This window comes from Lutra lutra, chromosome 1 (genome assembly GCF_902655055.1).
Source record: "Lutra lutra chromosome 1, mLutLut1.2, whole genome shotgun sequence".
NCBI lineage: Eukaryota > Metazoa > Chordata > Mammalia > Carnivora > Mustelidae > Lutra > Lutra lutra.
Window position 1 is genome coordinate 71,186,418 of NC_062278.1, and position 20,713 is coordinate 71,207,130.

The following is a 20,713-nucleotide window of genomic DNA, read 5'->3' on the forward strand; positions in this document are numbered from 1 at the left end:
TGAACCAACAAAACCTGGTAGCAGAGTAAGCCATTCTCTCTTCTCATGCTCACTAGATCCAAATTGTACAACATCTTCCTTCCTTGTTTCTATTCCATGTGCCCCTTGGTTACCATCCAAGCTTAGGCCTCATTTGTCTGCTTGCTTTCACTCCCTATCCTCTACACACAGCAGGCTGTGTAGCAACTATCCCTTTGTTTTGGTCAAAACTGTCAAATAGAGAGTGCATTATTCAACCTGGCATTTAATCGTTTCTGTAATCAAGCTCTCCCCTTATTTCTAGCCCTCTGTTTCACTGGTCTTCCATACTTCAACTAACTGGAATTGTTTTTCTTTCTTGGAACAATCTCTACGCCTTTTTTCCACTTCCATATCATGTTTTTGCCTTTGTTTGTAATGACTCTCCCACCTCCACACATTATATACACTATCACCACTGCCAGAGTCAATCAACTCTCTTTCTTTGAAATCTTTCCTATCACCCTAATAATAAATAATATTGTCCTTCCTGAGTGCCCGAAGGGTTGGCCCCCTCCCTTAATAACAGCTTTGTGGTATATTTACTCTTTTATTTATTTGTTGTGTTTTCCCTGATTCATTATTAAAATCCTTGAGACAATTACTTCAGAAATGAAGCTGATAGGACTCACTCAATTTATTTGTGTTGAAAGAATGAATGAATGAGTGATGGAGAAAGTTCTTATATCACCTGCTCTTCAAAAGCAAGTTTTAAACTTCCTATTAATATAAAATTCAGAAATACTTAGCAGATATTTTGGTGTTCCTAGATATTACATAACAAATTAATGTAAAGCCATCATGAAACAGAATATAGGCTCCATTCAGCTAAAACTAGTTACACATGTCTTGGGTACACAGAACAACTGATGATATTGGAAGCATTAACTAGATAAATACAAAGCAATATAATCTAGTTTTATTTTCCCAGAAGGTTGTTTTGAGACCATCAGTTGTTCATAATGTATAGGAAAATATTGTTTTCATAAATTTTTAAGTGAAAATATTTTTTTCTTTTCTATACTTCCCCATGTATTGAGCATGACTGAAACAAGCTTGGCATATGGTATTTTATAGTCCTCACAATCTATGTGCTATAATTTAGAACTGAATTATATATAGGTATAAATTATATATTGATTTTTTCTCCCAAACAAATATTAAATGAATGGGGAAAAACCTCCACACATTTCCTTAATTCCTGGCATTTATTAAGCACTTAAACATTATCTTGTAGCAGCAGTGATACCATTGGTGTTAGGAGGTAGTGCAGTGGTGATGGCACCAGTGGTGGTGGTAGTGGCAGTGGTAGTAATAGCAGAAACAGTAATAGCAGGGTTTTGTGGGAGATTCATTAGATACATCACCTCATTTAAATATTAAAACAACTCCACAAAATAGTTCTAATCCCTCCACTTTATAAATAAAAAAGCTGGAGTTCAAGGAACTTACTAAGGATATAAAAAAGATCTATCTGGTCCTGAATTTTTTTTTTTTCTATATCACAGTATTGCCTCCTTATAAGCCATCCAATGAACAAATGCTTTTTTGGAATCCTTTTGCATCTGACATAGATTGGTTGAATAATTGATTGATATGAACAGCTGAGTGCAGTGCAGAATTCCCAGTAAGAAAGACAGATCATGGTTTTTTTTTAATTTTCGCAGACTAACTAGGCACCCCCCCACCAACATCAACATATAAGAAACAAATTGTGAATTAAAATATACTCTAGCCCCTTATAACAAGATCCTTTCCACTTAAACTCATCTAATATGGTTAAGTGTACCAGTGGATGCCTCTTTCTCCACCAGCAATGAGGGAAGGATTTACTCTGGGTACTGAGTCGCCTATTGCCAACTGTGGATGCCTGGGTGGACAAGCGTTAATTATGACAAATGAGTCACATGATTTAGACATTAATCTAGAAAATACTTTAGCCAGTCAACGTCAAGTAAACTTTTTATGTATTGAACTCATAATCTACTGAATGAAAAAACCAAGAAGACCCCAGCAACTTGGACATTTTCTCTTAACTCTTGCCTTAGTTTTTCAGAAGCAAACACTGGAGTTTGGCTACTGGCAAAGGAATCAATATGTCAATAATACAATAATAAAATTTCTGATCAGTTACCAGCAATCCCGCTGAAAAAAATTGCTATAGTAACAAGGATAATTATCAGCATCTTAGGGGGTCAACCTGTTTTGGTGAAATAATGTTGCTTAGAAATGCGGATAAAAATGGGTAAGAGAGTGAGGAAGTAAATAAATACATTTTTTAAAATAAATAATTTATGTCCAGGTGCTAACCAGAGGTAAAACTGAAAAGTATGTTTTGTTTTGTTTTTCCAGAGATTTTATTTATTTGACAGAAAGAGACACAGCAAGAGAGGGAACACAACAGGGGGAGTAGGAAAGGGAGAAGCAGGCTTCCCATCGAGCAGAGAGCCAGATGATGGGCTCAATCCCAGTACCCTGGGATCATGACCTGAGCCAAAGGCAGCCACTTAACAACTGAGCCACCCAGGTGCCCCTGAAAAGTATGTTTTAATTAAAATCCTATGCTGCCAACAAAGTCATTTAAAAATTATTTATTTTAAGATAGATAATTTTCCATTATCCATATGAACAGAAAGAATCATGTGGAAGAAATCATCCAAAACAGCAGAAGATCTAGAAGTTGCTATTTATTTCAGAAATACATTATTTAATTTGTTTTTTGCATGTTTCAATTCATTTCTAAGTCTCATTTAGGCTAATATTATAGTTTGACTTTCCTGATCCCTCAAGTGCTAGAAGGAAGTTAATCTAGAAATGTGCTAGTGGATGATAATGTGAAAAAAAAAAAACCATTAAAAATTATCTACTTTGAATGAGGAAAAATGACAGACCAAGTATCTTCTCTTTTACCCCAAAACTCTCAAAATGGAAACAAATAACTATATATTAAAAGAAAACTAAATCTGTATGAGTGAAAGTGCTAAAACAAACTTCCCTATTATCAAGGAAACTCTCAGGTCTGACTCAAAATATTCCAGAATGAGTCACATAAGATCCTGGTTCTTAGCATGTACTTGCATTGTTAAACACAAATTCACTTATTCCTTGTTCCAAGGACTGATCCAGAATGCATAACATAATATAAGAGGTAATCTTGGGGCACCTGGGTGGCCCAGTCAGTTAAGCAATAGACTTAAGTCTTGGCTCAAGTCCAGATCTGAGATCCAGCTCTTCCTTACCCCTAACAGCAGGCTTGTGCTCAGCATGGAGTCAGCTTAAGACTTTCTCCCTCAGGATGCCTGGGTGGCTCAATCAGTTAAGCATCTGCTTTGGGTTTAGGTCATGATCCCAGAGACCTGGGATTGACTCTTGCTCAGCAGGGAGCCTGCTTCTCCCTCTGCCTCCTGCTTCAGTTTGGGCTTCTCGCTCTCTTTCTCTCTGATAAATAAATAAAAATCTTAAAAAAAAAAAAAAAAGATTCTCTCTCCCTTTGCCCTGCTCCCTTCTCCCTCCCTAAAATCAATAAATAAATCTTAAAAAAAAAAAGAAAAAGGTAATCTTGTCTGTTTTCTGACCCAGAGTCCTGAGAGCAGAAGGAAACTTCCTTCCAATAACTGAAATACTTCACAAGTTTACAGAAGTAAAACCATTTTTAAAAGAGGGGTCGTGGGGGCACCTGGGTGCCTCAGATGGCTAATAGTCTGCCTTTGGGTCAGATCATGATCTCTAGGTCCCAGGATTGAGCCCCTTGTCAGGTTCCCAACTCAGCAGGGGGTCTGCTTCTCCCTCTCCCTCTGCTTCTCCTCCCACCCCACCCCGTTTGTGCTCTCTCTCTCTGTTTCAAATGAATAAACAAAACCTTTTAAAAAATAAAATAACAGATGGGTCACTTCACAATTTTTCTTTTTCCTACCTAAGATTTCCCAACTAAACTGGTGGGGTGAAGATCTCTTGAGATTGACTGTGTGTCAGTGTATTTATAAACAGCCAAGTGGCCAGTGTTTTGTGTTGGCAGCCAAAAGCCAGTCATCCTAAATCAAGGTTTATAGGTGCAAATTTTTTCACTCCCCTCTATATTCCTTTTGATTTAAAGGAAATTTGATCTGAGTAGCCAGCTGGCAATATATACAATGACATTTAGAACACATGTGTACGAACTTGAAACAAGTAGGGGCACTTGGGTGGCTCAGTTGGTTTAAGTGATCGACTCTTGATTTTGGCTCAGGTTATGATCTCAGGATCTGAGATTGAGCCCCAAGTCTGTCCTGGGTGTGGAGTTTATTTAAGATTCTCTCTCTCCCTCCTTCTGCCTCCCCACCCTTTCTCTCTCTCTTTAAAAAACAACAACAACAACAACAACAAAAAAAACACAATACAAACTTGAAACAAGTATCATGAAAGAGAAGAATTACTATCTTTTTATTGAGTGTATCTGTGATTTGCAAAACAATTATATTAAGTATACCCCCTTAGTCAACTAAATTGGCCCAATAGTGTGGTGTTTAAAAAGGACACATACATGTGTGTTAATATGTTGCATATGATGGGTCAATTATTTAAATAAAAATATATGACCAGATGGAATCCTTACCTTTTCAAGTATAGCATTTCCTTGGTGAGGATTGATGTTATGCTGGCTTATTTCTCTCTTGTATTTATATTCATAAACTTGGTCAGTGATATTAATCAGCAGAGTTGATGGACTGAAGGCCAGTTTTCCACAGTCATACACAGTTCCACTTTCAATATCTGTTGGTGCTGTAGCATATCGTAAGATTAATCCCATTATGAGGCCTAGATAAAGAATAAACAATTACAATGGAGGAGCTGAATCTAAAATGTTCTATCAGACACTTTTAAGTATATGATTTTGAACTTGTAGAAGTAGTAGGAGATAAGTATTTGTCCTTACCTGCCTTAGAAAATTGTTCACTCTTCTAAAGATACCAGTTCAATAGATTACATTAAGATATTTGTGGTGTGGACACTATTGCTTAAATATCCAACACATATTCCCCTATTTTTCCTTTCCAATGGAGCCACAAAGTTTGGAAAGAAAAGCTACCCACTTCTATCCAACCAAATGCTTCGAGAAAACCTTTGCTTTTTAACAGATACTGGGTAATCTGATCAGCCAGGAGATCAAATTTCCCAGAGAGATTTTGCTCCACAAATCAGCACATATCTAAAACAGTGTCATCAAACTTAAATGAGGCACTTATATACCATGGTTGGGAAAGAAGTTTTATTCATTTTCTCCTTTGGGACATGACAGAGGTGATTTGTTCCCTCCGACCCCGCTTTTTTTTTTTTTTTTTTGCTGGCAGATATCCTATGACATTGAGGGGACCCATCCCAGGGCATGGTCAATATACTGAGAATCTTAGGACCAAGGTACAGACAGAACATAAGTCCTGATGACTTCACTAAACCACTGGAGCAACCTATTCTGGAGGTACCCTACTTCTAGACTTCTTGTTATGTGATACAATACATTCTTTAATTTTTCAAACAGCTTAAAAAAAAAAGACTTTATTTATTTGACAGAGAGAGAGACAGCAAGAGGAAACACAAGCAGGGGGAGTGGGATAGGGAGAAACAGGTTCCCCAATGAGCAGGGAGCCCAATATGGGGGACCCTGAGATCATGACCTGACCCAAAGGCAGATGCTTAACAACTGAGCCTCCCAGGCACCTCTTTTTCAAACAACTTTGACTCAAGTTTCTGTCTACCTGTAGCAAATGCACTCTAAAGAGACAACATTCCTTTCAGTGAAGAATTGAACCCAAGTAACGGTTCTTGACTTTTAAGTACATACGTCCATGTCAGGATGCTCATGGTAATCTGGTAACTGTAAACTCTCCTAATACTTTGGATTTGTTACTAAATAGCAAAGAAACTTCAGAGGCTTATCCATTCCTCAATTTAAAATTTGGACTCATGTATGTGTTTTAGGATAAATCCACAATCCCCTCTTTAAAACACCAAATGTTTAAGGTTTTACCACTCTTGTGAATCCAGTCACCTAGCAGCCTTTCTTTACTTTATGAGTAATTATTTTTATTACTTTACTATTATTAGTATTTTCTAATTAACAAATAAAATAATAAAATAATAAATAAAATTATGAATATTAATTACTTAATAATTTGGGGGTGCATATGTCGCACAAGACATTTCTAGACTTAAAAATGCAGCACCAGGGGCGCCTGGGTGGCTCAGTGGGTTAAGCCGCTGCCTTCGGCTCAGGTCATGATCTCAGAGTCCTGGGATCGAGCCCCGCATCGGGCTCTCTGCTCAGCAGGGAGCCTGCTTCCTCCTCTCTCTGCCTGCCTCTCTGCCTGCTTGTGATCTCTCTCTGTCAGATAAATAAATAAAATCTTTAAAAAAAAAATGCAGCACCAGTTCTATAGGAGGTCAAGTTTGTAAAATGCAAACCCTTAAGCAAACAATAATAATACAATGTGACATGTGCTATGACAGCTGGTAAGCCCTCTGTGTTATATGAGTATAAAGACAAAACACTCCAAAACCCTTTGAATGATGCAAAGCTTTAGATGAATTTTAAAAGGTCATATAAGATTTGTCGAAATAAGCTGAATCAGGGAATAAGTTGGGGTACCAGGCTGCACATGTGGACGGCAGTGCATAACAGCAGAGATAGCTAAAAGATCCCGTTGAGTTCTGTTCACCAATGTGTAACAGAGTTGTCAGGAAAGTGGACGTTCAGGCAGAAATTGTGTTTGCTAACTGTCTTGGGTCTGGCTGGGTTCTCAACAATGGAATATAAGCAAACGTAATATGTGTCACTTTTGGAATATAGCTTTGAATAAGTAGGTGAGTTTTCCTCTTCTCCTGCCCTATCTATCAGATAGATGGGAAGGAAACAAAGGCCCTATAAGTAGACAGAGTCACCAGACTGAAGGAGCCTTGGTCCCTGAGATACCAGGTGAGGGAAAGCCATCTGCCAACCAGGAATACCTCATTGGACTATTATGTGAGTGAAAAGTTAACTTCTGTTGTGTTGTCACTGAAATTGTAGTGTTAATGTGTTAAACAACACCGGGATAATAACCTACTGGAGATTATGTATAAATACAAAAGGATTTAAGAAACATGGTAGATTTACAGAGTCTGTAGTGGTGTGAGAAGAGAATAAATGGAGGAAGAGAAAGATGAGAGAGAGAGAGAGAGAGAGAGGTAGAGAACTCTAGACTGCAGACCAGAGGCAGAGGCCCAGTCATAAAGAAGATCCTTGGTCATGCTAAAGAGTTTTTATTTTTAACTCAGTGGTAATGCAGAACTATTAAAATATTTTAGGTAGGAGAGTAAAACAATAACATTTTTATGTAAGTGCTGTCACTTTGGCAACAATGTGGAAAACTAAAGAGAATGATGGGTGAGAATAAAAACGTATTTTATTTCAAGAATATTTTTACCTCCTTCCAGCTTCAGTATTTGGCCTACTCCTCCATCATAGTGAGAAATACTGTGTCCTAACCTTTGTTAGCAAGAGAAAATAAGTGATGGACACATAACCACCATGAGTGTCTGATCCACCATAGAACAGTGGCAGGCTTTCATGTGCCGTATCAAACGATTACAATAAAACCAGACAGGAAAGAGAAGGTAAAACACATGTTCTGCACCGCAAGTGGTTTAGGGGCCTGTGAAGAACATCACTTTGCCAACACCCTTTGTCTAGGAAAGATTCCTTTTCTAAGCTATTTGGCAGGTACCATGAGTGATTCTATGACCTGTGCTTTCTATTCAAGTGGGATATAAATAAGGGAAGCACAAGACACTATCTGCATGGGGCCTGAATAGAGAGAACCTATATTAATACTGTTCAAAATTCCCAGAAGGTGAGCCACTTATTTTTGCAATATGCTTTCAGTACAATAACAAGTAAATATGAAATGCCCACTGTGTTTTTTCCAAGGAGGGAACTCAATTATTTGTCATAATGAGTGCCTTGTCCCTGGGCCCCTGTGGTTAAATTCATATAAGCCTTCAAAACCTAAATGGGCCTGCCTGCTCCTTTGTACCAGCTCTGGTCCCAGCTTTCAACAAGACACATGCTGGAGTAAATGGAGTAAGCTGCTTCTCACCAGAGGTGACCAGATGTAATAGCCATAGCAATGAATCTTTCAGACACATCTCCCACTCTGAAGGACTGCTGATGATTGATGGTCTCAGCTACTGTGCTCAGGAGTCCATGACCACATTCACTGAGGCCAGCCAATGACTGAGTTCAGTAAGGGTACCATGGCAGGAAGGTGGGGCTGTTCTGAAGGGTCACCTTGACTTAAGGATCCCCATCAGCCTTGCTAAACCTTTCTTAGAATTGTGCCATAACCTAAACATTTTCTTACCTAGCCTTCCTGCACCTTCTCCCTCCCTCCACAGGCACTGCAGCTGCACCAAGGTTTAACTGTCCCAGCATCCAAAAGCTCTCTCCCCATTTTCCCTCAAAAAAGTCCCCCCAAGAAATCTTTCACACAACTAACCTCTTCCCTGTGTTTCTCAGAGGACCCAAATTAACACACTTGACAAAAGGCTCTAGTCAGATTTCTCCTCACCCCAAGTCTCAAGAGGAAGCAACATCTTGATACAAGGTGAAGGCCATTGGGGAAGCTGCAGCTGTACAGTGCAGTTAACAGACACATTTGCCCATCTGCACACTCCCACTGCAGCACCTGCAGCTGAAAGATCCTTAACGTCTGAAGTCAGACACCCATCCATAGAGTCTATCAATGCTTCTGACAGCCAAACGTCCACTCAGTGCTTTAGCCATATGTTGAAGTGAATATGGAGTGTCAAATTAATGCACTCCAGCAAATATTGCTTGAAAACAGGTGACAGATAAAGTAGGACTGCTAGTAGGAAAAAAAAATTCTATCGAAGAGGGTTGTTTGTATACCTCCACAAAGGTATAGGATAAAGAAAGCACCAAGCACCTGTGCACAGAAGGAAAGAAGGACTGGCTGCCAGAGTTTATGGATACAAACCACTACTCTCATCGGTATGCCATGATCCCCAGCCTTATCATCCCAGGAGAAAAAGAGGCAGCTTCTCCCAGCAAAGCAATACCATGCAGAGGCCTGGTTCTAGTTTATATTCTCACAAGCATGACACTTCCCTGGGCTCTGACCCCTAGCCAGCTGGTGGCATCACCTTCTCCAAGCACAAATTCTAGTCCAGATACATCCCCTGCTCCTGCCTACATGTTTGGGCATTTGGGCAACTAGGAGGGCAGTAGTATAGATGTGCTCTCGAGTGAACCCTGACCTCTTCCTAACAGCCTACAAGCCCCAGGATGGAGCCTGGACAATATACCTCATTCCTAAACCACTCATGGTCCTACAAATTCCATCTCAAGTTCTACCTATGGAGGCCCATGCTTCAATGCAGCTTGTGCTCAATGAATTCCCTCATCTTTGAGTTTTTATAGCACTCACAGTTTAAACCACACCCTTTCTGGCCCAATTTTATAAAGCCTTACATTGTTCAACACTGCTTTGTGGATGTTGGCTTTGTCTCACCCACTAGACAATGAGACTGTTTAGGACAGAGACTCTGGTTATTCTTCAACACTGTTTCCTTCAGAAAAGCTACACTGTAGGCAGAATTGTAATCCAACTTTCTCTAAATCCACAAACTCTCTAGGAGTCAAAAAGAAAAGGGTCCTCCAAGCTCATGTAGTTGGTCAGTGAACACCATTTTAAAATGTCACATGTAAGAAATATCACACCGAATGCTGTGATGTTCCTGTCCTTGCATAGCTTGCAGTGTAACCGCCCATAGCAGATGCCCGACAGGCAACTGACATGATGATGTTTGTAGGAGAAAAAAGGAGGGAAGAAGGAAGAAAGAGCCTCATGGGAACTCAGAATGAGAAACATTTAGGAATACGACCCTTGTCTTTCTGAACTGGCTTTCACTTCATGCTCCACATTGAAAATATAAGAAAACTCCCCTCTCTCCTTCCCTCATTCTGCTTTTATGCCACAGACACACAAGGCATTGTTCTAAGACATGGGAGAATTATAAACATGAATAAAATATGGCCCTAACCCTAAAAGATTAAAATATTTTAAACCTACCAGGCTTTTTCCTCTTCCCAATCTGTGATCCTGATTTCCAATAAGTATAAGGTATGAGTATTTCCTAAGTCTCTTCTATTAATCCTGTGTTTCATAACCAATCCGCCTGCATCTTAATGACAATCATTCTACATGATGCTGAAGCATCTCCCTAAAGGGGCTTTTCATAGAGAAATATGGATGGGCATTTACTTTTATATATAATGATTATATTTATATATAATGTATCAGATCACAGGATGGTTTTGAAAAAACAGTGTTAAAATCTCTCTGGCTATGTTCAGACCTATGACTGTGTCCATACACTATCACATGCACTGCCACACTGCATGGCTTGTCTCAGCAGGCTCCCTTTAGATTATTTTTCTGTAGGAGTGGTACTCCCCTTGAGTCATACGTTGCAATAAGACCATCCATACACAAGTATCTAATCTGACTAGACCATGGGTATATATTTAACTGCTACATGATATTAAAGAGAGTTTAGAAACCTAAAACAAACATATGTATTTAATATGTAAAGACTGAAGAAGAAATGAGTTTTGTAGTTCTTTCATTCTGTATGCATGGAGTGGCTACCAAGAATAATTTAGATAAACGAAGCATTGCCCCTTACTAAAACAAGAAGATAAATCCTTAAACTATATATTATATATCAACTTGATTAGTGTATCAGACACAGTTGATTGCCAACCCAGTATTCATCCCTCCTGCTTTTCCCAACAAAGCCCTGATTTGTTCGGCTATCACCCCTCCTCATACAGCTATGTACTGAGGGTAAGTTGACTTCTTCAGCTCCATTGGTGTTCCCATTCCCCTTGCTGGTAATTGGTACTACAACATCATGTGACTCTATTCCAGTTGATAAAAAGTGAAGGGAAGCTGGCTAGGGAGCTTCTTAGAAAAGCTATGATATCCTAAGGGAGAGAGAGAGTAGTGATGAGTTCCTTCCTTCCTTCGGATATTATTGGGCCTGGATATTATTAGGATACCAGGAACTTCTATACTCACCTTAGTCCTCACCTGATGTTAATCAGCATTTGGAATAGCAGAGAGAAGAAAAGGAAAGAACCCGGGTCCTTGATGATAATAATGGGCTCCTAAATCAACAGCCCTGAAGACTATTCTTCTCTGGAGTTCTATTTGTGAAAGATAATAAATGTCTCTATCGCTTTAGTCTGTTTCAGTCAAGTGTTCTGTTATTAGCAACTGAATGCAAACTATTTTTTTTAAATAAGTAAATGTATAAAGTCCTAAGGAACCCTAAAGGAAAGACCAACTAAAATTCCACCCCCCAATGTTAGAGAAGGTCTCACACAGGAGGTTCTTAAGGATGTGTAGGAATTCTCCAGGTAGAATAGAGGGCAAGAACTTTCTAGGAAAAGTATTCAGAAATCAGTGAGCATGTTGCTAATCAGGTACATGAAGGAGTTTGGGATGGTTAACTAGGGCAGCTGAGATCAAGGGGCCCAGCATAGCTGAGAAACAGAAAGGGAGTTCAAGAGGGAGAGACAGTTGGCAAAAAGGTCTCGAGAAAGAATGGTGGGAGGTTCTTGTTAGGAAAAAGACTTGCTGTGTTTTTCAGCTAAGGAAATAGCATTAGGAGACAGTTATCTGAAGGGAGAAATGAGAATTAAGATATTGTGAGGACATGGAGAGGAAGTTAACATCAGAATTTGTCTATATTTATGTGAGGAAGAATTTAGCAAAGGAATTTGAGTACCGGAGTTTTAAGATGACAGTTATAAAATTAAGCCAAGGAAGAGCATTGTTTACATTACCAGGACTTGTTACAGCGGGGGACTCTTCAAAGCAGGGAATCTAATATAATATTTCAGTCACCCAGGTTCAAAAAATATGTACTGGGGATTCAAAAATGTGGAAATAAAGAAGGAAAGGGTGTGACAAATATTGTAAGGAAGCCAAATCAGTGGATACCAATTAACTGTCTGCAAGTTAGTATTCACAAATATTAGACTTTAAGTGTCATCTTAACAATTTTTCCCTTTTTACTTGATAGTTATCTACCTCCCCCATCATAACAAAGTCTTCATCAGAATAGTGATTTAGAAAGATGATATGGGCTTGAATTTCAAATGCTAAATGCATTTCCTAACGTTTTTCTGTTGGCACTTTAGTCTTACCCTGAGATTAATCACAGACAGAACCAAAAGTAAAAATATACAATGCTCTCTGATTCTTTAGGGATTTCATTCCTTCTCTGCCCTCCCACCAATCTTCTAAATTCAAAGGACTAAAGGAAAGTGTGGGTGTTGCTAAAAGGGACACAATTTATTGCTTTATGCTGGCTCATTAACAACTTGCTTTGGTGAAGAAAAAAATCCTCTAAGGGTTTCAGAATAGGTCTGGGGCACCTTCCAGTAAAAGTATCCATGATGTTCCAAGGTGGAAAGGGGTTCATGAACCTATTCCACCTTTGGATGCCTCCCTCCAAGTTCTATCTTCTCACAGGTTAGAGTCACACGGGAAATGAGTCACATGGGAAATGATAGAAAGACCTGACGATCAGATCTTCTACCATGGTAGGGTGTCCGCTGTTTATCTCCATCTTTGGTGTATACTAAACAACACACAGAGGCACTCACACATACACACAGCACACATTTCATACCACTCTGGGGTTCCTAACATGGGATTATAGATAACTTTCTAGAAACTATCTCAGTTACCAGCTTGTACATAGCTAACACCCTTCTTTACAACCGTTTTAGGAAGTTTACAGAAGAAATGTAGAGATAGAGATATCTAACTAGCCACATACTGACTAAAACAAAATGATTTCTTATCTTATAATGTTCATACAAAACAATCTATTTTTTTCCTCAAGCCGGAGGGAGAAATATTATAAAAATACAAATAGTAAAAGAGCAGGAGGGGTAGGGAACTCTCTAATAAGTGAAGATTTTCTCCCAACCCCCCTTTCAGCTTAGGAGGGCAACGGAGAAAGAGGAAAGACAGAAGGAAGTAAAGGAGACAAAACTAGGAACCACTATATTCAACTTTATTTTCCTAGTGAAGTAGTTATTAAACTCTAATGCATTAGGAATCTCTGGAAGATTTGTTAAACACAGATTGCTACATTCTGCCCCAAGTTTCCTACTCAGTAGGCCTGGGTTGGGGACCACATACTTTCATTTCTAAAAAGTTCTCAGGTGATGCTGACACTGTGAGAAGCACCTTCGTATGAGACAACAAATAGTTCCTACCATTAGGACTGCCATTGCAGTCACAGAACCCTGTGAAAGTCCATGCCACCAGATTCATTCATACAGGTTTCAAACACCATGGAGAGTCCAGAAGCATAATTATTCTACCTTCAGTCCCTTCCAAAAATTCAATTCAATTAAACTAACATCTGATGAAAGCCTATTTTGCATGATTCATGAGAATAAGGCATTTACAGTAACTTCCCCACCCATTCTGACAGCCACAGACATTATAGACTTGCAATACCGCATTCCCTGATGCTGCGGCAGGTGTTTCCAGGGCAGCCTCATCCCTCTCCCTGGGACATTTTAACCTAGCTTCTTGGCATGGCTTCACGTTCACAATATTGCTCCCACTCTATTTCCCACACTGGGCTTTTTGTTATGATAGAATAATACTTCTGAGGCCTTAAGGTAAAAACAACAACAACAACAACAAAAAACAAAAACAAAAACAAAACTTTACTACTTGCCTCCTTTCCCCAATCTTTCCCCACCCCTGACTATACATCAGCATCAGACTTTGGTGAGAGGACAAAATTTGAGAGCCCTAGCTTTCCAAATGGTCTTGTCAATTATTCTGTGAACCCTTGGCCAAAGTTGTAAATTTTCTGAGCTTCTTGGTCCTTACATGCAAACTGAAGATCATTGTATTTTGCATGGATGTGGTAAGGATTAGCAATAATATTTATAATTAGATATCTCAGTCTCTATCTTTCTTCCATAAACTTCCTAAGATACTATCACCTGGCACAGAGTAGACATTTATTAAATAATAACAACTCTCCCAGGGCTAGGTGTGTGAAAGGACATGGGTTTTATGCTCCTGGGCTTAAAGCTCAGCCCCATTACCAGCAAGTCATTTCATGTCTCTTTTATAATGTGAAAATGATAATATCTCCTCCACAACACACACATGCACACACAAATACACCCAGTTTTGTGCTACCCTGTAGTCACATGGAGCCAAACTACCAAGGTTTGAGTCCCAGTTGTGGCATTTTGTAGATCTGTGAACTTAGGGAGTTATACTTGATTTTTGGTGCCTCAGTTTCCCCATCTAAAGAAAAGTTGTTGTGAGGACTAAATGAGTGAACATAAGTAAAGCTGTATGACAAAACAGTTTACCTTGTAAACACTAATTGTGGTAACTATTTTTACTATTATATTTTGATATATGTTTCACAAATGTTAGTTCTTTATATCTCTACTTCCCTAACCATATAATTTTAATCCAACTTAGACTACATATAATGTCTCCATAAACAGCTTGAATCATAGATTCATTTTCTTGATATGTTTACTTCTTACTTAGCCTTTAATATACTGAGGGAGGATGTTCTGAGGTACCACAGGAGTTTGCACTCACGGCTTCCTCTGTAGCTCCTTAGAGATTCAGAAGCACAACAGAATGTATAGGAGGTCATTTTCTTACAACAACTTTTGAAAACCTACAGAGAGGAATGTGCCTTGAACTTTTGTACTTTTTCAACATTTATTTGGCTAACACTTTATAGCACAGAAAACCTTGTCCTCTGAAGCTCCTTAAAATCAACCTTTTACACTAAAGGGAGAGCCAAGTTCAGTTCACTGGGCTCTTAACCCTAATTACCTGTCCTACAGATTTCTTCAAATTAAACCAGAAGCATTCTGATTTTCACATGACATGTATCCATAAACCCCTGAGTTTTCAACCTGCTCTCTCTGTTCTGATGATATAATTTACTCTCCTTACCTTTCTGACAGGAATTCAATAAGATTTACTGAGCACTCATTACAAAATCAGAGCAGAACTGAAAGCACTAAGAATGGTGAAATAACACTAACTAAAATCCTGTCTGGGAGGGTTCTCGAAGAAAGTTACTGATTTGGGTTGGAATGGCTTTATGGCTGAAGTTAGTCTTGGCCTAAATTTTGAAGGACATTTGAAGCTGGAAGGGTGTTTTCATTTCTTCCTCATTTGACAGATGAGACAAATAAGGTCAGAGATTAAGTCACTTGCCCAAAGTAATGCATCTAGCTACTGAAAAAAAAAAAAAGAAAGAAAGAAAGAAAGAAAGAAAGAAAGAAAGAAAGAAAGAAAGAAAGAAAGAAAGAAAGAAAATCCTTGGGATTAAAAGCCCAAATTCCCCAAAAGAGCATCCCATGCTTTCTCTGTAAAGCAAACCACGTTTGAGTGAGTACAAAGCCTCAGAAGGGCCTTCCAGGCAGGGGGAGGAGTGCAAAGTGGTAATAAACATCTTTTATAGACCTGACAGCCAAGAAGGCAGTGCTGGACTGGAGAGGAGCAACACGGATCAGGAGGGTGGAGACACATCATGTTGAGCAGCACAATTTTACCCTGAGGAATCTCCTAGCAGTGATATGATGAATTTAATGCCCTCTGATTTTTCAAGAAACATTGCTTTTAAAATCTTAGTGATTCATCATGTAAGTATATTATCTATAAATTTAAAAAAAAAACATGCTATTGAGTGAATGATTTAACCCTATTATATTGTTAAGTGTGCTGTTAGACCTAGTTTACCTAGTTCAACATGACATAGTTTAATGAATTCAAAACCTAGATTTTTGTTTGTTTGTTTGTTTGTTTAAAGATTTTATTCATCCACTTGACAGACAGAGATCACAAGTAGGCAGAGAGGCAGAGAGAGAGAGGAGAAAGCAGGCTCCCCGCTGAGCAGAGAGCCCGATGCGGGGCTCGATCCCAGGACCCTGGGATCATGACCTGAGCTGAAGACAGAGGCTTTAACCCACTGAGCCACCCAGGTGCCCCTCAAAACCTAGATTTTATGGCTTGGAATTTTCCTTCTGTCTACTAAACAGGGAGCAAATTTTCACATGAGTTCAGAGAGTGTCTCTTAGACTGTAAGGCCATAGAATCAAAGATAGAATTCTAAGAGGTTTAAATTGTTCTGTCCCTAAGCTTAGATCCCAACCCTCAAATATATAGCATTATGAATGTCCTCTAAAGTATGAGACCCCCAGTGAAGTGTAACAAAATACTTAATGTGATCGGAGAACAAGGAGCAATTTTCCTTTTATGAACAATGAACCTGGGATACAGGGGCCTAAGTGAGCAGCACTAAGTGCACCAGCTGCTGTCAATCAATATTTTGACCATTAATAGTCATTTATGCTATTAGTCCCATTTAAATGAATATCATCATTGCTTAGCTATTAAGCCAGTTATAGATTCCGATCCTGAATTTTGAAATAATGAGAGCCATAGAATGTCATAAGACAAAATTGTTCCTCATGAAGTAAAGATATTGTTATCATGTTGCCACTGATTTTCAAAAGCATCTTAGGACCCTTCATATAAAAAAAAGATATTTTTCAATAATAGATTATTTGTAGTTGGAGTATCAGATTTATCTCTAATGAACACAGAATCAGACCAAACACTACATATGATTTTTCTTGGCTTTATACAACCTTTCATATGACATCTTCAGGTTAACAACTTTGAAATTGTTTCTAACAAAAACTGTGAGAGCAGTTAAATGTTCTGTTTGATAACTTTTCCTCCTACTTTTCTTTAACTGCTCATTTCCTAAGCCCCTGCTCCTTAGAATTTTTAAGTTGGATTCCTGATATACTAATAAATGTATTAACATCTATTGTGTCTTCTAAAGGATATTAGACATTTCAGCAGAATACCAGCAGAAAGGCAGGTTGTCTTTAGTAGAGATGGAGGTTGAATTTCAATTCAGCAGCTAATTACATGACCTTCACCTCAATAAGTTTTCCTTTCCTTTTCTGTGAAATTAAGATGTAGGATTATCATCTCAAGACTTCTTCCCAATTCATGAATTTCAAATTCATTTTTAGGTGCTGGGCACTTTATTCACTTGGCATTTCCTTTCCCCTTCTCATTTAAACGTGTTTATTAGAATGTCCAATATTGTTCCTCTGTTGTAGTCTCAGACTATTTTATCACTGACAGAAAGTCAGTGATAACATTTCAGGTATAACATTTAGATCATGCCTGAAGAAGAAATATTATATGTCATTAATGTCATCCATATGGACTATTTTCAGAGACTATTGGAAAAGATCTTTTATGATAAATAGGAACCAACCTTATTAGACATATGTATAGATGTATAAGAGCACATGGACCTTGCTATGTGTGGCTGTTCAGTTTGGGTGAAGTTACTTCACTGTTCTGAAATTTAGTTTCTTCCTCTGTAAAATGAGGGAGCTGGAGAAGATAACCTCTCAGATCCCCTTAAATTTCAACAATTATAATTCTATACCAACAAAAAATTAAACAATACTAAAATAAAAGTATTTTCAGTTATTTATATAGTTTAAGATAACTCAAGGATACTCAGAATTCTCATAAAGAAATATTTATGCATATACATGCACATTTTCCTAATTTTTTAAAGTTTTATTTATTTATTTTAGATAGCTAGAGAGAGCGCATGAGTGGGGGAGAGGCAAAGGGAGAGTGATGGAGAGAGAAGCAGACTCTGGGCTCAATGTGGAACCCAACTTATGGCGATCTCATGACCCTGAGATCATGACCTGAACCGAAATGAAGTGTCAGCCACTTAACCAACTCAACAGCCCAAGTGTTCCTGTTTTCATAATCTTTATAATCATTTTACTTTGCATCGTGTCAGAATTTGCTTTTAATAACTTATAAATAAAAAGTTTATGAAGGAACAAAAATCAGACAACTTAATCCCACTCTTATTAACCATAAGCCTTAAGAATAGCAATTTAAAGAAATGCTATCTGAACTATTGTGCAATGTGCTAATATTTTATGACTTCAACTGCAACTTCAAAGCATTTCATGAAGTTTTGAGAATTAAAGATAATCTGAGATTTTCTTTCAGGCTCAAAAGTAAAAGTTGCGTTTATGTATTATGAATAAAAAGTATGGTTCAATTTTAGTAAGTCATCAAAATTTAATCAAAAGTTTTACAAAACAGTATCTCCATGATTGATAAGCTGATATTGGCAAAATGAGCCATAGTTTAATTAAATTCAGTGCTACGAAGAAATCTTTTCTTATTAGAAGATTTATAATTTTAAAATCTGTGTTGTTTTGCAAAACCATATGCAGTCCTTAAATATAATGCCAAGAATTACATTGTTTCTGGCTTCTCAGATTACATCCCATATCCTCATTGATTATTTATTAGCCAAGTCCAGAGAAAGAAAGATCGTGGTTCACTGTTGATGGAGAAGGGCAAATGACTGCTGCCTAGGGCTTTACATCTGACAGAATCACTTCCTTTCTCTTTGACTTTCTCTTCAACCTGATTGTGTTTTCCCCTCAGAAGAGAGTTTTGTTTTGTGCTTTAAAACCCTCAACACAAAGGAATTTAACTCTGTGCTCTGAGGGGATCAGCACATCAGTCTCCTGAAAGAAATTATACTTTTTAGCCTAAAACTTTTAGTTCCTAACTTAAGTATCTCACAGCGGAATTCAGTTAAAGCATAGAATTTCTCATGGTCTCAAATCATGACGGTACATTTTCATCATCAGGATATCACATAGTTAGCGTATAAAATGTTCATTGATCCTGTTCTCCAAAGCTCAGGGATATAAATGGCTTCAAGACTTCCAAAATGAGGGAAACAAAATATAAAAGTACATTTTTTGCAATGTATTATACCAATGCTCCACCTGTTTTCATTGCATTCAAAATTTCTATCCATTACCAGGTTGAGATCAGAAAGGTAATGTGAAAGTGAATAAGTTTTAAAGCTACCAGTGTCTTGCTTTACTTTCAAAGATGAGAGTACAGTGTGGATAATCTTTGTCACATTTTATTCAACTTTCTGAAAGGCATGACATGGTAAATTACATAGAAAGAGTAATATTTTGGAAGTTTAAACTGTTAAATGCTTTTCCACATCTTGCCCTCTCTCCCCTCCAAAATGGTACTTAACAAATAACATTAAAATGACAATTATAAATTAGAAAGTCTGAAATCAGCCTAAGAAATGAAAACTATTGCATAAAGAAACTCTCTTATAAGAAAATAAAACATTGCCCATATAATTAAAATGGATTTGGATATAATTATTCCAATAGGAGGACTGGGATATGTTTCTGAACATTTCCTTCTTGAAACTAGATGAGAAAAGAGAATTTACTCCATACATTTTAAATGATGCTATTTCTAGAACTTTATAATGCTTCTCAGTTCCGCCTGTGAAAGATGGGCTGCTCTTTGTGACTGCGGAGCCATGACTTCCCGATATCTTTCATTACAAAAACAAACAGTTTGCTCGGATTGACTCGGTTTGACTCCCCACATGGACCCGCATCTGTCAATAGACTCACATGATGTGTGCCGTGTGAGAACATGACTGTGACTTTTACTCTTGTGACAGGGCAAATTTCAGCAGCTCATCTGGAAAGAGATGAGCATTCATTATGCTGCGGCACCTTTCATCAAGCTAATGACATTTCAATCAGCACATTTTCTCCAGTTTCAATACTTCGCCATCTGAGCACAAGTCTCTAATTACGCCCAAGCAACAAGTTTCACATCAATCCTACAATTTCTGCACTCACCATATACCATAGCTCCTCCGGTTTCATGCAAGAAGCGAAATCGATGATTTTTAAATAACCAGATTGTCAAAATGGTAAGGATGAGCAAAAAATTAAAGACAAGCAGCTCCACTGCTCCCTGATGTTGAAACTGATACTCATCCTTCTCTGACATAAACCTTTGCTGTCTTTCCATTCTCCGGTCTTCTTGGGATTCCTTAGATTAAAAACCTGGATAAGGGCTATCAAGATTTGCCTAAGACAGTCGGCTGCCTGAAGATTTCAGAATAAACACTGCCACTTAAGTTGCTACTTCATGAGCGTTCTGCCTTGGCTTAGTATTCAGATGGCTTCTAGTTACAACTTCCTGTTTCTCTCTTAAAGCAGCCCTGTCTCTTTTCAAACTCCAGACTGTAGTTTCATCATGGACTCTCACTGTCTTTAAATGATTCATTCCACGAAATTATCTTTCATGCTGGATAGACCTGCAAGCAATCATTCTGAGATCTTGAATCATGATTCTTATTGTCTCAAACAAGCTCCTGAAGCTGCATAACTAGTGAATTGTAGATTAAGAATAAAACAGATCACCTTTCATCAGTAACATTTTCTAAGTTCGAGAAGCTAACTCCTGAATCATAACTTCACTCACGTGCCAGATTTCTCCTCTTCAACCAAAGTCTACCAGTGTGAAAGAGATTGATTAATAGCTCTTATTTGACCTAAAATGATTTCACGGGAATTTTCTTTTAAGTTGAGAAGCAAGAAAGAATTTAGTATATGATTCTCTTTCTCTCTCTCTCTGGCTTTATATAACCGGCAGTCACAAGCGCAGTG

At 38.1% G+C, this 20,713-nt stretch overlaps 1 protein-coding gene across 4 annotated transcripts in view; it reads right to left on the reverse strand.

The window, feature by feature from the left end:
* The window catches only part of SLC9A9 (solute carrier family 9 member A9), a 577,794-nt gene extending 557,571 nt beyond the window's left edge, over positions 1–20,223 (reverse strand). For all 4 annotated transcript variants that reach the window (XM_047727082.1, XM_047727072.1, XM_047727098.1 and 1 more), the window contains exons 1-2: positions 19,898–20,223; positions 4,610–4,812 (exon numbers count right to left, since the gene is read on the reverse strand). In XM_047727082.1, coding sequence (XP_047583038.1) covers positions 4,610–4,812; positions 19,898–20,072 — 378 coding nt within the window. In that variant the 5' untranslated portion in view covers positions 20,073–20,223. The remainder of the gene's footprint in view (positions 1–4,609; positions 4,813–19,897) is intronic.
* Between the last annotated feature and the right edge of the window lie 490 nt (positions 20,224–20,713).